Genomic DNA, 16,432 nt, shown 5'->3' with positions numbered 1-16,432 from the left:
ACTACATGCAGATCCAAGGAGATAATGCCAATTCATGAGCAAAAGAGAGATTGGAAGTTACTTATCATTGTAGTATAGTTAGTGTAGGATTGATTTAGTTTGCAAAGTCTGTATCAAAAATTTTCAGAGGATTAGTTCCATTTTTCACAGTAGAATCAAAATATCCACACCAAAATAATAATTTTATCATCTAGTAAAGAAATTAATTTGGTGGTGGTAATAGCAAATAATAATTTTATTTCTTGTTTCATTAAAATAAATAGAAGGAGACAAAAACAATATTAAAAAGAGTTTGAATGATTATTTTAGGTATTTCCAAAGAAATTTACAAGGCCAAGAACTGGATTTTGTTCTATTACACTGCCTAACTTTGAGAGAGTTTGAAGGCTATCAAATCAAGTTAGATCTGTTCCAATACTTGTTATAGGATGATAATATACAGATCCTTAAATTGGTAGTATCATATGTTCAGAGTTTTGTGAACATAACAATCAAAACAATATGATTATAGATCTTAACTTTAGCAGTAGTAACAAAAAATTAAGGATATGAATTTGCATTCATTAACACTGGAAATGGTTAAAAAGAATACCTAATAATTCTTCTTAACTCATTATATAGCCTTTTAAATACTTATTTTTTGAAAATATGGCACTCTGAATACTTAATTGCTTGTGCTGAAAGAAATTATTGTTTTGCTTGAGATATGTTAGAAGAGGTTCAATCATTTAAAGCTTCTAACTCAAACCCATGGGACTGCAGTGTGATGTAGGCCCTCCTCTCCATTTCCAACAAGCATCTTGAAGGTGTTTGACATGATGGTGGAGCTATTTACCACTACCTTCCCCACCCTCTCCCTCCATCCTCCACCCTTATTCCCCACCTAAACACAAACATTAGATGCTGGCACCTAAAATCCTAAAATAATCCATCTTGAATTGGGGAGCCAAAGTCAAACTGAACCACAAAGATCAGCTTCTTGTCAGTGTAGTCATAACAAGTCAGTGGCAGTGAATTAAATTCCCCTTCATTTCTCTCTCTACTGTGGGGAAGAAACTGCATGTGAGAGTGAAGAGTCCAAGAGAAAGAGGCAGGGAAGCTTAAACTCAAGTGAAAAATGGAAGAGGACAAGCAGGTGGAAAGGTAGTGGTGTCAGTGCTCCACCACCTTCTTCCCCTGATCCAAATCACCTCCCCATCTACCATCCCATCTCCAAATCACACCCCATCTCCACTTGCTGTCTCTTGGTGGAGCTGAATCCATTCAGGATAAGATAAGAGGCATATGTGGGGAAGTTGCATTGGCCCTTTCAGCTAGCTGGACCTTATATTTTTCTTTCCCTCTATTTATGCTTTGCAGCTGAATCAATGTATGATTTGATGGTGTTGATCCATTCCTCCTTGCTGGTAAAGCAAAGGTTACTGCTTGCTGGTAATTGCAACTCTTGTTGAGCTACCTTATGAGCCAGGGAACAAACATGGTGTGAATAATTGGATTAGAGGAACAGGATTAACTTTACATTGACATGGACCTGCAATTAATGAGTTGAAGATTTGAAGAGCATCATTCTCTGATGGATCAAACTCGATGATGACATGGAATATCGATGTCAGGGAGAAGGTAGAGGAAGCTGTTGGAATTAATGGAGGAATGGAGGACAACACACAGCAACACTTAATATCAAGATGGTGTCATGCTCTGTTTTCAGAGCATTATATATATATATATATATATATATATATAAGATAAAATGAATTTTCGGTTTAATTTCGAATTAGAACAGCAAAAATATTTTAGATTACAATATGCTCAGCAAGACAAAAATAAAGGGGACAAAAAGGAAAAAAAAAAAAAAGGAAAGAGAGAGCAGTAATAGTTCAAAGTTGGTAGAAACTCTGCCGTTGACATCAGTCGGTGCCTGCGGCGCCGTCGACGGCGGGAGCGACGTCGTCTCCGGCGGGGGCGCCATCGCCGTCGAGAGCTTGGAGATCCGTCGGGACGCACTCCGACTTGTGGGAAAGCTTCCAATCCAGAGCCTGGCACGCCCTGGAGCAGTAATTGACTACGCCGCACACCGAGCATCGGCGGAACTCGTGCCGGCGCGTCTCCGGACGGCCGCAGCCGCTGTAGGAGCAGAGCCTCAGACCCTCCGCAGCAGCCGCGGCCGGCCATCCCCGCTCCCTGAACCACTCCACCAGGAACCGGTTGGCCGGATGCGGGGCCGGCGCCGGCACGTTCCAACCGTAGTCGCTGAGGAGGGGGCAGCACCCTGGTGACGTCGCACCCGCCGCTGCTGCGGCCTGGCGAGGCTGCTTCTGCCACGCGGGCCAGGACGTCATGGCAGCCGCGAGCTCCCGGGCGTTGGCCTGGACCAAGAAGCGCCGGCCCTCGGCGACGTTCCGACGGACGCCATAGCCGTCCTGGAGGCAGTGGCCGAGCTCTCGTAGGGCGTCGACGTGGCCGAGGAACGCTGCACGGGCGCACAACGCAACGCCGGCTCGGAGATCCTTGTCATTCTTGGAGCCTCCGCTTCCGTTGAATTGGATTACCGACAACGAATACAGTGCTGCCGGGTTCGATCCGATCGCCGCCCTGGCCATCAACGACGCGCCGCTCCCTCTGTTCTCCAGAGCGTAGAATCGAATCTGCTTCCATAAAAATTCCAACTTTAGCTAAACTCCCAACATTTCTTCAATCTCAGTAGCCAACGAAGAAGTCATACCATTCCCAACATATAGCTCGCTTCCAGGTTCCCGCAATCGGCGCAGCGCTTAAGGAATCGATGCGACGAATCGGACCACGTGTTCGCACGAACGCCGAGGCATCCTGCGCTGACCTTGGACAATACCAGCGGATGGTGCCCCAAACCATGAAATCGCTTACATCTGTTGCAGATACCCAAAAAGAACAAAACTTTACTCACAACACCAAACAAAGATACGATTTTGGGAGGATCAAGCTCGAAAATCACATCACAAAACTCTCTAACAAAGCGAGGCCAGATTAGTGTTCGTACGTCAACATGGCGCTGATAAGATCCAACGGGCGACGAGCGGAGGAGCTGAGCTTGGAAAGCACGGAGACGACGAGATCATCAGGAAGCCCATCGAAGTAATCCGCCCTATCCTCGACCTCCGCCGGCGCCCCCGCGGGGGCACCTCGCGGCCGTTTCCGGCCGCAGGACTCCGCTCCCCGTTCCGTTGCCCGGCCTCCTCTCCTCTTCCTCTTCCTCTCCTCCCTCGGCGCTCCTCCGCCGTCGATCCGCGGCCGGGCCCTCAGGCATTGGGAAGCACTTCTGGTTCTCCTACGCATCTCTGCCTGCGATTGGAGATGAGTCGGACACGGAGCTCTACGGAGGAGGCGAGGGGGGAACGGACGACTATTTATCCATTATTGGCAACAGGAATCCCGACCCGACGACTTGTAGTAAATTTGATGACTATTTTACCCATCAGAAACCCACAAATTACGAAAATGGAAATCTCTTATTAGTGTTTTTAATTAGGATTAGATATTCCTTTAATTATAATCCCACAAGCATTAAAACAACAACAAAAAAATAATGATTTTTACATTAAAAATTTTATTAATTGATCCAAAATTCTTGTACTTCATAATCTAATGTCTTATTTTAGGGTGCATTCAAAGGAATCACTCAGGTTAGTGTTAGGATTTCCTTAGTAATATCTATTTCTTACCACTTAATTTAAGATTGTCAAATGCCCTAATTAAAATGGCAGTTACAGTCAACAAGAAATGAAACGGTTTTAACGAACTCAGGTGGGATGAAATATGTGGACAAACTATTTCTATCTTGCAAATAGAAAAGGTTGGTTGGTTTTCTATATGTGGAGAATGGTTTCACTTCCAAAGCACCCAATTCAATTAATCCCAAATATTAATGACAATGGAGTTGAAGTTAGACTTTCCATTATTTGGAAGAGGTTGTTGAGGGCCTCATGTTATTACTCCTGAAAATATTTGCTAACAATAGGATTAATTTTCTTTTAAGAGTCAAATGAAATAATTCAGAAAAAAATCTAATTTTAAATTTTACATATGGGTGCAAAGGTTGTTTCTATAACTTAGAAAACACATGTTAACGTTATTTGCGGGATAAAAAAAAAGAAATAGTTGTGTAAACTCATTTAGTCGTAATCCAAAAAGTCAAACTTTTACGACTATAATCGATCATCATTTTATCTTTCTAATACTCATTAGAGAGTTAAAAAGTGATAATACTACATTGAAATCATTCATTTAAAATTTTAAATGATGTCCAACAATAATGACATTTTGATTATTATTATTATTTTAATAGTTTTAGGAGGGAGATACTTTTGTGTCTCAAAAGTTGCATCCCAACAACAACTTTAATGTTGTCATTTCTCATCTCACAATGTCTAATATGTGTGAGAAAATTATATTAATATTATTATTATTAATTTATTCTCTTAATTTTATGTCATAACTGTTATTTCTTAACAAAACGAAAACATATTAGTGATAGATAAATACGGAATAAACTACCATCGTCGTAAACTCGGGATCACACAAGTAAACATGAATAAAATATTTAATTAACATATAAAGATAAATGACTATGCAAGATTGGAGAAGCACATAGATGCATTAAATCTTCAATAAGAAAAGCTTAAAAAACACTCAAGATGATGTTGCTGATGAGCAAAGAAACAATGGTTAGTGTGACTGACATATGGACCTGTCCTTCAACATGGCTGTGAGGCAAGTACTTAGTTACTGTATACTGAGAAATGTTGGTGGACACTTGGTGTGGGTCTGCAATTTTCTAGATTTAATTATAATATGGAATCAAGAAGATTATAAAGGATTTCATTTGATTATTTTAAGTATCTTTTAAGATTTTGGTAGTCAAAATAGAGTCAGATCAGTTAACTGTTATGTCAGGAATAGTTTGGAGTATTTTCAACATGAAAAACAAGATATGCATGATAAATAAAAAAGACATCAATTGGTATGATGATTTCCTTTTCCTTAGATTCTTTCTATCCTAGTCCCAAAATCAATATCAATATAAATTATAAATCTAATTCTGAATCTTAGTATAAGACAAGAATATTCCAAAATAAATCTAGATAGATTTCTTTATCATATGTAATCTTGACAAGATCTCTAAGCAAGAGGGTGAGAGCTTGAGATCCTAAGACAAAGAATGTTTTCTTTTATGATTTATGATGATCTAATAGATTTGACCAACCTGTTTAATCATTTATCTTATATTCTTTCAAGTAACCATAGGTAGTCCCTAACAATATTGTTTATTCGATTTTTTTTTTCTTGATTTCCTTCGAGAAGAAAAAGAAAAGAAGAAAGCTATGATCACATTAATATTTATTTATGTGAATTGACATAGACAACCTAAACCTTAATATTGGAGAAGACATCCATCCCACTTTAATCAGTGGAAGGAAACTTGGCCTCGATCAAGCACTCTCTGTTACGTTTCTTTCTCTTCCAAAGCCAACACACCATTTCCTTGGAAGACTCCACAGCTTCAAGAAACCTTCCTGAAAGCAAGTCAACCTCAGTAGTCCCCTACATTTCCATAACTGGACCAAGATTAACGCTAAGGAGGGATCTCTACACACAAAAACCTAAACGAATGGCATTGCTTGGTTTCCTCTCGCTTCTGGTGTTTCAGTTCAGCAAGCAACTTCTCGTGCTGCTGAACTTTGTAGCTCGCATCCAAATAAGTTTGTGTTGGAAGTCCAATCACAACCACAAAATGCAATCAAGTTGAATCCCAAGGCGGCAAGTCTCAACTACATAGGTAGAAATTGCGTGTTGTGTGGTATGTTCATCTGTATTGCGTGCTTTGCTTGAATCTTCCCGGGCACAAACCTCTTGCAAGTTCTTCTAAGTATCAGAAGAACAGATATATGCATGAATGGGAGACATCTAAGTTGGAAATAATTAATGATTGATTAGAGAAAAAAGATAAATGAAACTCCGAGGATCAATGTATATGATCTTACTCATCGACTCTATTTCTCCATCATTTTCTAAGTGTAATTAAATTTATTAGATCAAAGATCAAACTCTCGGGTAAGTGAATTCGATGCACCTAATACATCCACAACAAAAAAATTATTTTAAATGTAAAAATTATTGGATGAAATTTTAGACTCTTGATTTTTGATAAGCAAATTTTGTATCGTAAAATCAGACCAATATTTTAGGTGTTTCTTTTTGTTGGACGAGATTTCTCGTACTAAATCTTTGTAAATGAATTATTCACATCATTATCAAAGTAATGATTTAGGTACGAAAACATTATCGAATGAAATTTCAAACTCTCAAACTACGATAAGCGAATTCAGTACATCTATCAACATTTTAGATGCAAAAACAACTTCTACCTTAAATTTCATACGACATAACAACTTGAAATTGACAATATAAAATTTTTTAGTATAGCAAAGTTTAAATGAGAAGTGGAAAACAATATGTTTAGGTAATGAAAAGAATGCCGTCCAAACAACCACCATCTACAAATTTGTATCTACTGGAATCTAATATATATATATATATATTGGCTGATGCATCCTATGCTTGGTCTTTATTCCTACACATTTTAATTTTTTGCACTATAAACCAAGATAAACTAGCCATCAACTCTTTTTCTTTTAATTAGCTTTAATTTAATCATTCAATTGCTTGATGAACTTGTTTTCCAATGACTGTAGTTTAGGAGCATGCATGGACCCATTAGTCAATGATTGATAAAAGATGAACCCAATACAATGTTGACAATCTATAGTTTCCATCTTACTTAACATCTACTTGGAGTGTAGGGGACAACCAATGGAACTGACCAACAAGAAATAAACAATCCTTGTCCTTTACTGTTTGTGCTTCCATGTGGTCCATGACATGAAAAGAATAGATTTGTCCACTTAATAGATCAATACAATCATCCAAAGCAAACCAATTAAGACTTGGAGAAAGAAAGATTTATGAAAGGTCTAAAGTATTATCTTTAGAATACTAAGATAAAATAGCCATAAAGGTCTTAATAATATAAGATAATATCAAATTATTCATTTAAGAGTAAATCTATATGTACCCATAATATGCCCACAATCAACTTCTCTTTCTTGACATAATTTGGATCACATTAACCATGTCAAATGATGATCTAAAACAGTTGGGAGAGTGATAGAAGATTAGAGAGATCACATAAGGGATATAAAATAGACATAACCTCAAACCAAACATGATCAACAAAACCTACTCCCAAATAGTTGGGGTGGATACTAATTTGTTAGTTCATAATATGGGGATAATGCGAGACTAGGTACCTGTTCTTGGTTGAATGCTCCATTAAAAAGGTTAGCACAGACAAGGTCTCAAGGCTAAGGCATTTGGAAGGCACCGGCATGGGGTCATGTCACCCTAAAATAAGGAACCTGATGACCATGATGAGACCAACAACTTTTTTTCTTTAGTGCTAGCAAAGTTGCTTAAGCTTAAGTACATCAGGATGCAATAGAAAAGTTGTTCTTATCTTTGAGTTGCTTACCAATGTGCCAAGTCGGGAAGTTTCCACCTAAATAGCCAGGTCCAATGTATTCATGGATTCAAGCACAAAGGGGCATTAGGCATAAACAATAGTGCTGCAACAAGAAATTAACCTGCAAAAATGACAAAAAGATTATGTTGATGATGCACGATGAAGTGAAAAAGTGTATCACTTGAGCATTACCATGTTTTATCACTTATCCAATCTCAGATTTGACTCATGATCTCTAAACATTTGTCAGATCATGTTAGTGGAGGAGTCACGATCCAATCCATTGATCAAGCACTATTGATATGTTCTTCTGTGGTCAATGCCCATCTGAAGCCTTTTCAACATATGTTAATCGAGGCAAAACTAAAAGCTGATAACCATGTCAACTTGTAAGTTACTCACCAAACTTACTTTGAACAGCCTTTATATGTTATTCAAATTTTTCTCATCATCCTAGGCCATGTATGCATGGGACAAAACCTCATCCCACTACGACCACTTTCCACCCTATGCACCTCATCTGCTCATCTGGTCATTCCTCCAATTTATAGCCTCACAACCAGCATTTTATCCAACTGATGGAATTACCCAGAGGAATCACAGCAAGACCAAGATCCTGCACAGGACTGGAGTCTTGGTTCCCACGTTCTTCACTCTCTGAAATGTTTCATAATTGATGTACCATTGTGCCACCTTTATCATGTACCATTTATTGGCTTTGTTGTGGCCTCAAGATGCACTTCTTTGCCAGCTCAATGACCTTTGGATCTTATACCCTCATTGTTTTAGTGTTGTTGCTGCTTGTATGGTTAGTGTAAATATATATCACATGCTCAATAATTCATCAACTAAGATAAGCATCCTATGTTTCCTTCCCCCCTCGTATAGTCTTTACAATCAAATCCATAAATAATGCTAAATATATATAACACATGCTCAATAATTTATCAAAAGAGTAGCTTTCTATGCTGGCTTGCCCCTCAATTCAGAAGGGGATGATTGATGATCTTAAATGATGCAATAGCACGCACCTTGTGGAACTTATTTCCTTGCCATATTCATAGCTGTACTGGGAATTATAGCAAAGTATGTATAAAAAAAATGATTAAGTTGGCAATAATATTGCAACTCTTGGTTCTTGGTGAAAGCTAATCCCCAAAATTTACCCTTTAACAAATCATATTAATGACATCTTTAATCATGAGGTTAATGGGGAGAAAAGAACAAAGGAAAAAACAAATGTTATAATGGTTCCAAGCATTTGGATCCTCTCTTTCTCTATCTCTGAATGTGTGTATCAATGTTTTTCTCTCTTGTTATTTCTTCATTATTTATTTGTATCTTCATCATCTCTTTGAAACTTACATGAAATGAGATCAGCTCGGTCATCTGTATATATCTTCAGACTGTTTTCAGTTCTCTATTATCAAAAAGTTTGACAAAGACACTGCAACTAATGCACCTCCCCATCCCAAGTTGAGACATCCAGTGATAACATAAAAGTATACATCAAAGAGGAATGATCTGTTAGATCACATGCATGACTACACACAGAGACACATTGGTTAAAGCATTTACAGTCCATGACAAAAAAAAAAAAATCATTGCAGAAGCTGTTATAATCATATGCAACTTAGTAACACTTGCAGGAAAGAAACTTGTAATTTATAGAGGACTTCTCGAGCTACGTCAGAAAGCTTTCTCAGGTAGACTGAGTCCACAAAATTGTGGCTCAACGTATTCAAGATACAGCCCGTAAGGTTTAGTGCCCTTAAGGGCAAAAACTGTACTTGCTCCTTGGAAATTTGTGAGCTAAACCCAAACCCCTCTTTGCATTTGTTTTGGTTTCAGAAGTGAAGTCAACTTGGGCCAAGTTTACTTTGGGCCGAAGGCTTAGCAAACTTGAGAGAAACCAATTCAACAAAAGCATAGACCCAATTTCTCCTACAGTCTCCAATCACACCCACGTTCACAGTGGGATGTAATTACATATATCTTTTACGTGATTTGTTTTCTAGCATGCATTGATCAAAAGTGTTTCTTTATTTTTTATCAATATTTTACATTTATGATGTCACAAAGTTAGGACAAACCAGTTTCCTGAGGATTACATGACATTCTAATACGTCTAATGCCTCACAAGGGGTCCTGTATAAACATACACACATATATAGTCCAATTATATTGATTCACTTCAACTGATCTTAATCATGCATACTCTTTAGAAGTTTCTCCACCTGTGTGTTTCTAAAGAAAAAACACAATGAGGCTGGTTATAGAAAAACATTCAGTGGGCTGAGTTATCTTTGAACACAGCATGACAAATCACTAGGGCAGAAAAAAAAATCTTTCCTCTGCATACTCTTTGAACATACGATGTAAGATCCATTCAGATATGTAAACAACCACCTGCATTTCAATTGCCTTCATAAAGAGCTAAAGCATAATGATGTCCACTAAAACTTCCTCCTAGGCATCCACAAAATATTTGTACCTCTTATCAAATAGCAACTAGTTCTTGTTGATTGCAATATTTTCAGTTGAGACATTACATCAAACAGTTCATACACACTATCTACGAGAACGCTTCAGCACCAAAAATTAAAAAGGTGTTCTTTTTTCTAGCGTTGAAGTTGGGAAGGAAACCTGTGAAGTCGAAGCCGTAATCTAAATGCATTTAGTGGAAAAAAAACGAAATAAAAAAGGACGGTTATACCATGTCGAAGATCGGGTTCTTTAGCCGTCATGCCAAGGTGTGCGTGCCCGAGGAAGACTAGAACGGGGTTTCAGATGTAGTGGACGCCGGATATATCATGGACTGGACAACGGATTAGGGTTTCCATGGAGGCAAGGAGGAGACGAGCGGGAAAGGGAAGATTCGAGAGACACGAGAGGAGAGGGCGGGGCGGAAGACGAGGGATCAGACGAGTTTGCTTAAATCTTGACCGTTAAATTTAGATCAATGTCTGAGATTAAACTTCATGATGGGCCAAGCGCGACCGGGCCAGCCCATGTAACACGAAATACCCTATATATTTACCTTCAAAGTCCATCGCGGCGTTTCACTTCCCCTTCTCGTGTGTCGATTAGGCGGCGACTCCACATCTCGCCCCGAAGCCTCGTCTTCTCTTTCTCTTCATCTCTAATGGACGATGCCGCCGCCTTCTCCTCTTCCTCCGCTCCTTCCGCCGAATTCGGAGCCCACCAAACCCTAATCCCACCGCCTCCCTCTCATCCACCGCCCCCTCCTCCCCCTTCGCACGAAACCCTAGATCACGGGTTCCCTCCCCCTCCACCTCCCGAAACCGTCGCTGATCCTTACCAATATCATGCCCTCGATCCGCAAACCCTAGCCAAGGATTTGCATCCGAATGGCCCGCTTTCGAAGCCCGACGAGCGGCCGGTGATCTCCGGAAACGCCGTCACCCACAGCGGCACCGACAAGGACTGCTCCGGCGGGGAGGAGGAGGCCAGCAGTCGCCGCCGACGCCGGCGCAGCCGGTGGGACCCCCCTCCGTCCGAGGGTGACCAGAACGGCGGCGGCGACGGGGCCGGTGACGGCAGTGGTACTGGGAGGAAGAGGAAGTCCCGATGGGCGGAGGAGGAGCCCAAGCCCACCGTCCAGCTCCCGGACTTCATGAAGGAGTTCACCGCGGACCTTGATCCTGAGGTCCAGGCCCTAAATTTTAGGCTTCTTGAGATCAGCCGTCGGTTACAATCAAATTTGCCTCTGGATGACCGCCCTGAGGGTGCTCGCTCGCCGTCCCCCGAGCCCATCTATGATAATATGGGAATCCGGATTAATACCCGCGAGTACCGTGCCCGTGAGCGGCTCAATAAAGAACGGCAAGAGATCATCTCTCAGCTCATCCAGCGGAATCCAGCGTTCCGACCTCCAGCAGACTACCGGCCTCCCAAGCTGCAGAAGAAGCTTTATATCCCCATGAAGGAGTATCCAGGCTACAACTTCATTGGCCTCATCATTGGTCCACGAGGGAACACGCAGAAAAGGATGGAGAAGGAGACTGGTGCCAAGATCGTTATCCGTGGTAAAGGGTCTATAAAGGAGGGCAAATTGCTGCAGAAGAGGGATTATAAGCCCGACCCTGCAGAGAACGAAGATTTACACGTGCTGGTGGAAGCTGAGACACAGGAATCACTCGAGGCTGCTTCTGCCATGATTGAGAAGCTTCTGCAGCCTGTCGATGAAGTGCTGAATGAACATAAGAGGCAGCAGCTGAGGGAACTCGCAGCCCTGAATGGAACTATCAGAGATGAGGAGTTCTGTAGGTTGTGTGGTGAGCCCGGGCACCGGCAGTATGCTTGTCCTGCACGTACCTCAACATTTAAGAGTGACGTTCTGTGTAAAATCTGTGGTGATGGAGGACATCCAACTATCGACTGCCCCATGAAAGGTGCTGGCAAGAAGATGGATGATGAATACCAGAACTTCTTAGCTGAACTTGGTGGTGCTGCTCCAGAGTCCTCCACTAAGCAGAACATTGCATTGCCGCTTCTTGGTTCAAGCACTTCTGGGAGCAATCCTAGTGGTGCACAAGGAAACCTGATTAAGAAGGAGATCGATGATACAAATCTTTATATTGGGTACTTACCCCCTACTTTTGATGATGATAGCTTGATTAGATTGTTCTCGCCCTTCGGTGATATTGTGATGGCAAAGGTTATCAAGGATCGAGTCTCTAGTTTAAGCAAAGGTTATGGTTTTGTGAAGTACTCTGATGTATCTATGGCCAATCAAGCAATAGCTAGTATGAATGGTTATCATCTAGAAGGAAGAGTTATAGCTGTTAGAGTGGCTGGGAAGCCAGCACAGCCAACGGTACCCCCAGGTCCTCCAGCTCCCCCTGCCTCAGCAGGTGGATATCCTTCTCAGCAGTATATTCCTGGTGGACCCATTGTAAACGCCCCACCTCCACCTGGAAGTTATGCCCCGGTCCCTTGGGGTCCACCAGTTCCCCCTCCATATGCTCCCTATGTCCCCCCACCACCTGGTTCTAGCATGTACACTCCAATTCAAGGTCAGCCACTGCCTCCTTATGCAATGCAGTATCCACCTCAGCAACAAGCTGCTCCTCCTGGTGTGCCAGTGCAAAATACACCTTCTAGTGAAGCAATGCAAAACCTTCCTCCTGGAGTGCAGCCACAGAGTGCTAGTACAGTTACTCCACCTGTACCAAGTGACATCTATGGTACTGGTTCAGTACCAGGAGTTGTTCCAGCCATTGCTCCACCATCATTTTCTCCTGCTACTTATGGATATCCACCTTACTATGCTCCAGTTGTGCCACCAGTTCCACCTCCCAGTTTCGATCCTTCGCTGAGCATTGGAAATGTACCATGGGTCACGAACACGACACAGCCCCAGCCTGTATCTTCTGCAGAACAATCAACTACTCATGGATCAGATGTGGAGTATGAGAAGTTAATGTCAGAGTTGAAATGATGCTGCCATGCTATTTTTTTTCTTTCAAGGTATTTTAACTACTCTCTTGGGTTTCTCTTTTCAGGGCCATTACATATTATGATTTTTTTGCATCTAGCTAAATTTACTGGTAACAAAAAATTTTAGGTTTCAGTTGCTAGTTCATATACTAAAGTATAATTCAGAAGGAATTAAAAGAGTAAATATTTCTTGAAGATAAAATCAGCCTCCACATATTATTTTTTTGTTGGAACCTTAAGAACTCTCTTAGTGGTTTCATAGGGTCTGTCATCCACATTATGCTGCTTTGCTTCTTGCTTCTCAGGATAAAAGACATCTATACTAATGAAAAGTTGTTTTACTTGTAAAGCCTATGTAATTTAAATCTTTTGATTAACTTGTCAGGAAAATCAATCACATGACTGTTCTGGCCAATGTAATATCTATAGCACATATCATCTTTGCTCTCCTTGCAGCTTGCATCTATAATCGAGGACCCCATTTCTAAAAGTACAAGTAATCTCTTGATTCTATTCATATGTTGATTCACTGCAAATGTTCGATGGAGATAGCTGAATTTGCGAATTTAATTTGGAAACCTACCATTGAAGGACTTCTCTCTTTATGTTACCTCCAATAACATTCATGGATACACAGTCTTATATCAAGCAACTTTTGATAATGCTTGACCTGTATTAAACTTAGGCTCTTAAGCTGAACTAGTAGCTTGATTTGTCCACTCTGCAATTTGAATACAACTTTCATAAAAAATGTAAATAATACTTGCCCACTTCTCTTAATGTCTACTCGTCGCAAGAAAGAGGATGGTAGATTTCCATAACTACATACACATGAAAAATTGTCTGTGTACAAGTTTGTGAAGTATGCTAATGCTAGTAGGGAAGTCAGCTTTAAGATAATTTGCATTTTGTAATTGATTAATCGCTTGGCTTGTACATTATTTGTCTAACTCTTTGTAGGTACTGTTCATATCAAAGATTAGTATAAGAGGGCTTTAATTGGCCTGTTAGTTTGATGGTAAGAAAATAAGACATTCAGGATTTATGGACCACAAATGCAGAACAATATGATGAACTTAAAGAACTTTTCTTGTAAATGTATGCGAGATAACTCACAATGGTTTGTCATTGAACCATATTTGGTTGTATCATACCCATTTATGATGTGTAGCTGATATTGTCATCACTAGTTGTAGAAGCTCAGGAAATTTGCTCAGTCTTGATCACATAGTCCCAGATGTACAGGTTTCTTTTAAGACATTGGATGGAGAGCATTTTGGAGGTGTTTCTTGAGAAAATAGAAATTCTTATTTGTGGGAAAAGAGATATTCAATAAGGTTAGGGGCAGTGTCACAGCGAATTGTGCATTGTGGACATAATTCTGCTCTCACAAACAATATTGACTAATATTGATCTCCTGGATCTAGATATAGAGAAAATTTTGGATGGTACAAGTTTGTATGAGATTTTGGTTATTGATGAAATTTATGAAGTTGAGAAGTATTAAACTTGAATATTGAATTAATTGTGAACTAGTATTGTGGTGTACATACTTGCTGAGAGTATTGTTCAAATTAGAGAACTTATACAAGATAAAAATCACTTTTTTTCTCCTCTTCCATAACTGTGTTAATAATTACACATGTTTTGGAATTTGTGTTTTGTGTATATTTGAATACATTTCTGAATCAATCAACTAGATTTATACATTTTTCCATGCAGATCAAGCATGTTGTAAGAACATTACAAATAAATTCTTATATTTATCTTTCTAATGAATTGCTAACAAATCAGTGAATGAAGAATTAATGTGTTAGTCATGCAATTGCTTTTGTGAATGTTATTTTCAACCAAGATTTGAAATATCGTATCGTACCGACGTTTCGACATTCGCTCGGTACGGTATGATACTGTATACCGAGCGATATTCCGTTTGGTATACCGCTCAGTATATATATATATATATATATATACCGTCCAGTAACGGATGGTTTGTGTACCGATCAGCTAACGGACCGGTACACATTGCCCGTACCGACGGTATTATTCGAAACTGTATACCTTGCTTTCAACATTCTCCACTTTGTTATATCACCAAAATTGTGTATTTGATTTGATTATAGTAGATAGTCATGTCTTGTTTTTTCCATCTTGAAGAATATATGCATGTCATGTAGAACATACTTGCTTTGGTTGTAATCACTCTCGACATTTTCTCTTTGTTCTGTCATCATGATTATATATTTAATTTGATAATTATAGACACTCATTCTTCCCATCTCGAAAATCAGTCAGTCTACCTGCATTTAGATTCTGTAATTTTAATGTCTGCGCATCACTGGTTTTGAATTTGTCTGATGATGTGTAACCTTCTTTTGTGTTAAAGGTCTATTGGAATGTTCATGCGCATATATATATATATATATATATATATATATATATATATATATATGTCTGTCTACTTGATGGTTTTATTAATGTTTTGGATTGTAGTAGGTATGAATATTAAGATCATGTGTACAAATATGGGGAATCATTAGTATGTTTGTTGATAAGTATGATAATGAACAGTTGTGGACCATATACGGGAAAAAAAAGATTGATTAAGTAGTTTCTGGTCTTTATTGTTCTTGTTACTTATATAATTTTGAAGGTAGTTGAGGACCTTGTTTGATATCCATTGTGTTGAACTAGTGTGGAGAAAGACAAATGTTTCTTTCACTACATTTTACAAAGACTATATATATTTGTACAATTTGATGATGATTTATTTTCCCCTAAATTAGCAGGAAAGACTCTTGGCAAAGGGCTTTGTGGAGAGAATTGTTGCCCTTATTTTTTTTGTTGTTGTCGTGTAATGCTGCATTTGTTATCGTGACCACTCCATTATGCATCTATCTGTTGGATTTTTTTCTCAACTGACATTCAATGTGTTTTGGCAGGCTTGTGGTTTCTTGGAGCTAAAGTCCTGATTTATTTCTATTGCTATGACTTCAACTAGTTGGACGTTTGGAACTCACATGTTAATCTTGCTGTAGTGTACTGATAATTGCAGAGACCACCGGGCTAGATGGGCTTAGCATATTGGATGGATCAAGAAAACTTTGTAATTGATTTCTCTTTTGCCTAACCGTGCTCTTATCCAGCAGGACAATGGTTCTATATGCATTATGGAGGGCACTCGTGCAATTATCCTAGTTTCTTCTATGTCTGTTTCTTATATGACAGCTTCAGAAATACCTTTTTTGATAAATTTGTGATGTTCAAATTTGCATCTGGGACTAATCATTTGTTTGTCTTCAGTAGTCTTTATAGTTTACCTGGTGAACTTAGTTGCTATTGTTGGACTCTTTCTTTTTCCTACATCTCTGAGACCACTTCTATTGAAGCTGCCTGATGTGTTGCACATAGTCA

General features: G+C 39.6%; 2 protein-coding genes across 2 annotated transcripts; one reads left to right on the top strand and one right to left on the bottom strand.

Annotated features, from left to right (window-relative positions):
• Window positions 1-1,741: 1,741 nt before the first annotated feature.
• On the bottom strand, window positions 1,742-10,457 carry LOC103986035 (F-box protein At1g67340). The gene is made up of 5 exons (XM_065152789.1): window positions 7,565-10,457; window positions 7,344-7,451; window positions 3,017-3,318; window positions 2,723-2,885; window positions 1,742-2,645 (listed from the first exon to the last, which is right to left on the bottom strand). The coding sequence occupies exons 3-5, from the start codon at window positions 3,310-3,312 to the stop codon at window positions 1,908-1,910; spliced, it is 1,197 nt and encodes a 398-aa protein (XP_065008861.1). The 5' UTR covers window positions 3,313-3,318; window positions 7,344-7,451; window positions 7,565-10,457; the 3' UTR covers window positions 1,742-1,907.
• Window positions 10,458-10,620: 163 nt separating this feature from the next.
• LOC103986034 (splicing factor-like protein 1) lies at window positions 10,621-16,303 on the top strand. Its single transcript, XM_009403903.3, has 2 exons — window positions 10,621-13,048; window positions 15,961-16,303. The coding sequence occupies exon 1, from the start codon at window positions 10,701-10,703 to the stop codon at window positions 13,017-13,019; it is 2,319 nt and encodes a 772-aa protein (XP_009402178.2). The 5' UTR covers window positions 10,621-10,700; the 3' UTR covers window positions 13,020-13,048; window positions 15,961-16,303.
• The last annotated feature ends 129 nt before the right edge of the window (window positions 16,304-16,432 follow it).

This window comes from Musa acuminata, chromosome BXJ3-5 (assembly GCF_036884655.1).
Source record: "Musa acuminata AAA Group cultivar baxijiao chromosome BXJ3-5, Cavendish_Baxijiao_AAA, whole genome shotgun sequence".
Classification (NCBI taxonomy): domain Eukaryota; kingdom Viridiplantae; phylum Streptophyta; class Magnoliopsida; order Zingiberales; family Musaceae; genus Musa; species Musa acuminata.
This window is presented reverse-complemented; position numbering and strand designations above follow the sequence as displayed.

What these genes read in the sequence shown, in the direction of transcription:
- LOC103986035 (XM_065152789.1), bottom strand. Translation starts at nt 3,312, where the DNA reads ATGCGTAGGAGAACCAGAAGTGCTTCCCAATGCCTGAGGGCCCGGCCG. An exon ending in CTTATCAGCGCCATGTTGAC is followed by an intron (nt 2,886 to 3,016) that starts GTACGAACACTA and finishes TATCTGCAACAG; the next exon opens with ATGTAAGCGATTTCATGGTT. An exon ending in CGAGCTATATGTTGGGAATG is followed by an intron (nt 2,646 to 2,722) that starts GTATGACTTCTT and finishes TTATGGAAGCAG; the next exon opens with ATTCGATTCTACGCTCTGGA.
- LOC103986034 (XM_009403903.3), top strand. Translation starts at nt 10,701, where the DNA reads ATGGACGATGCCGCCGCCTTCTCCTCTTCCTCCGCTCCTTCCGCCGAA.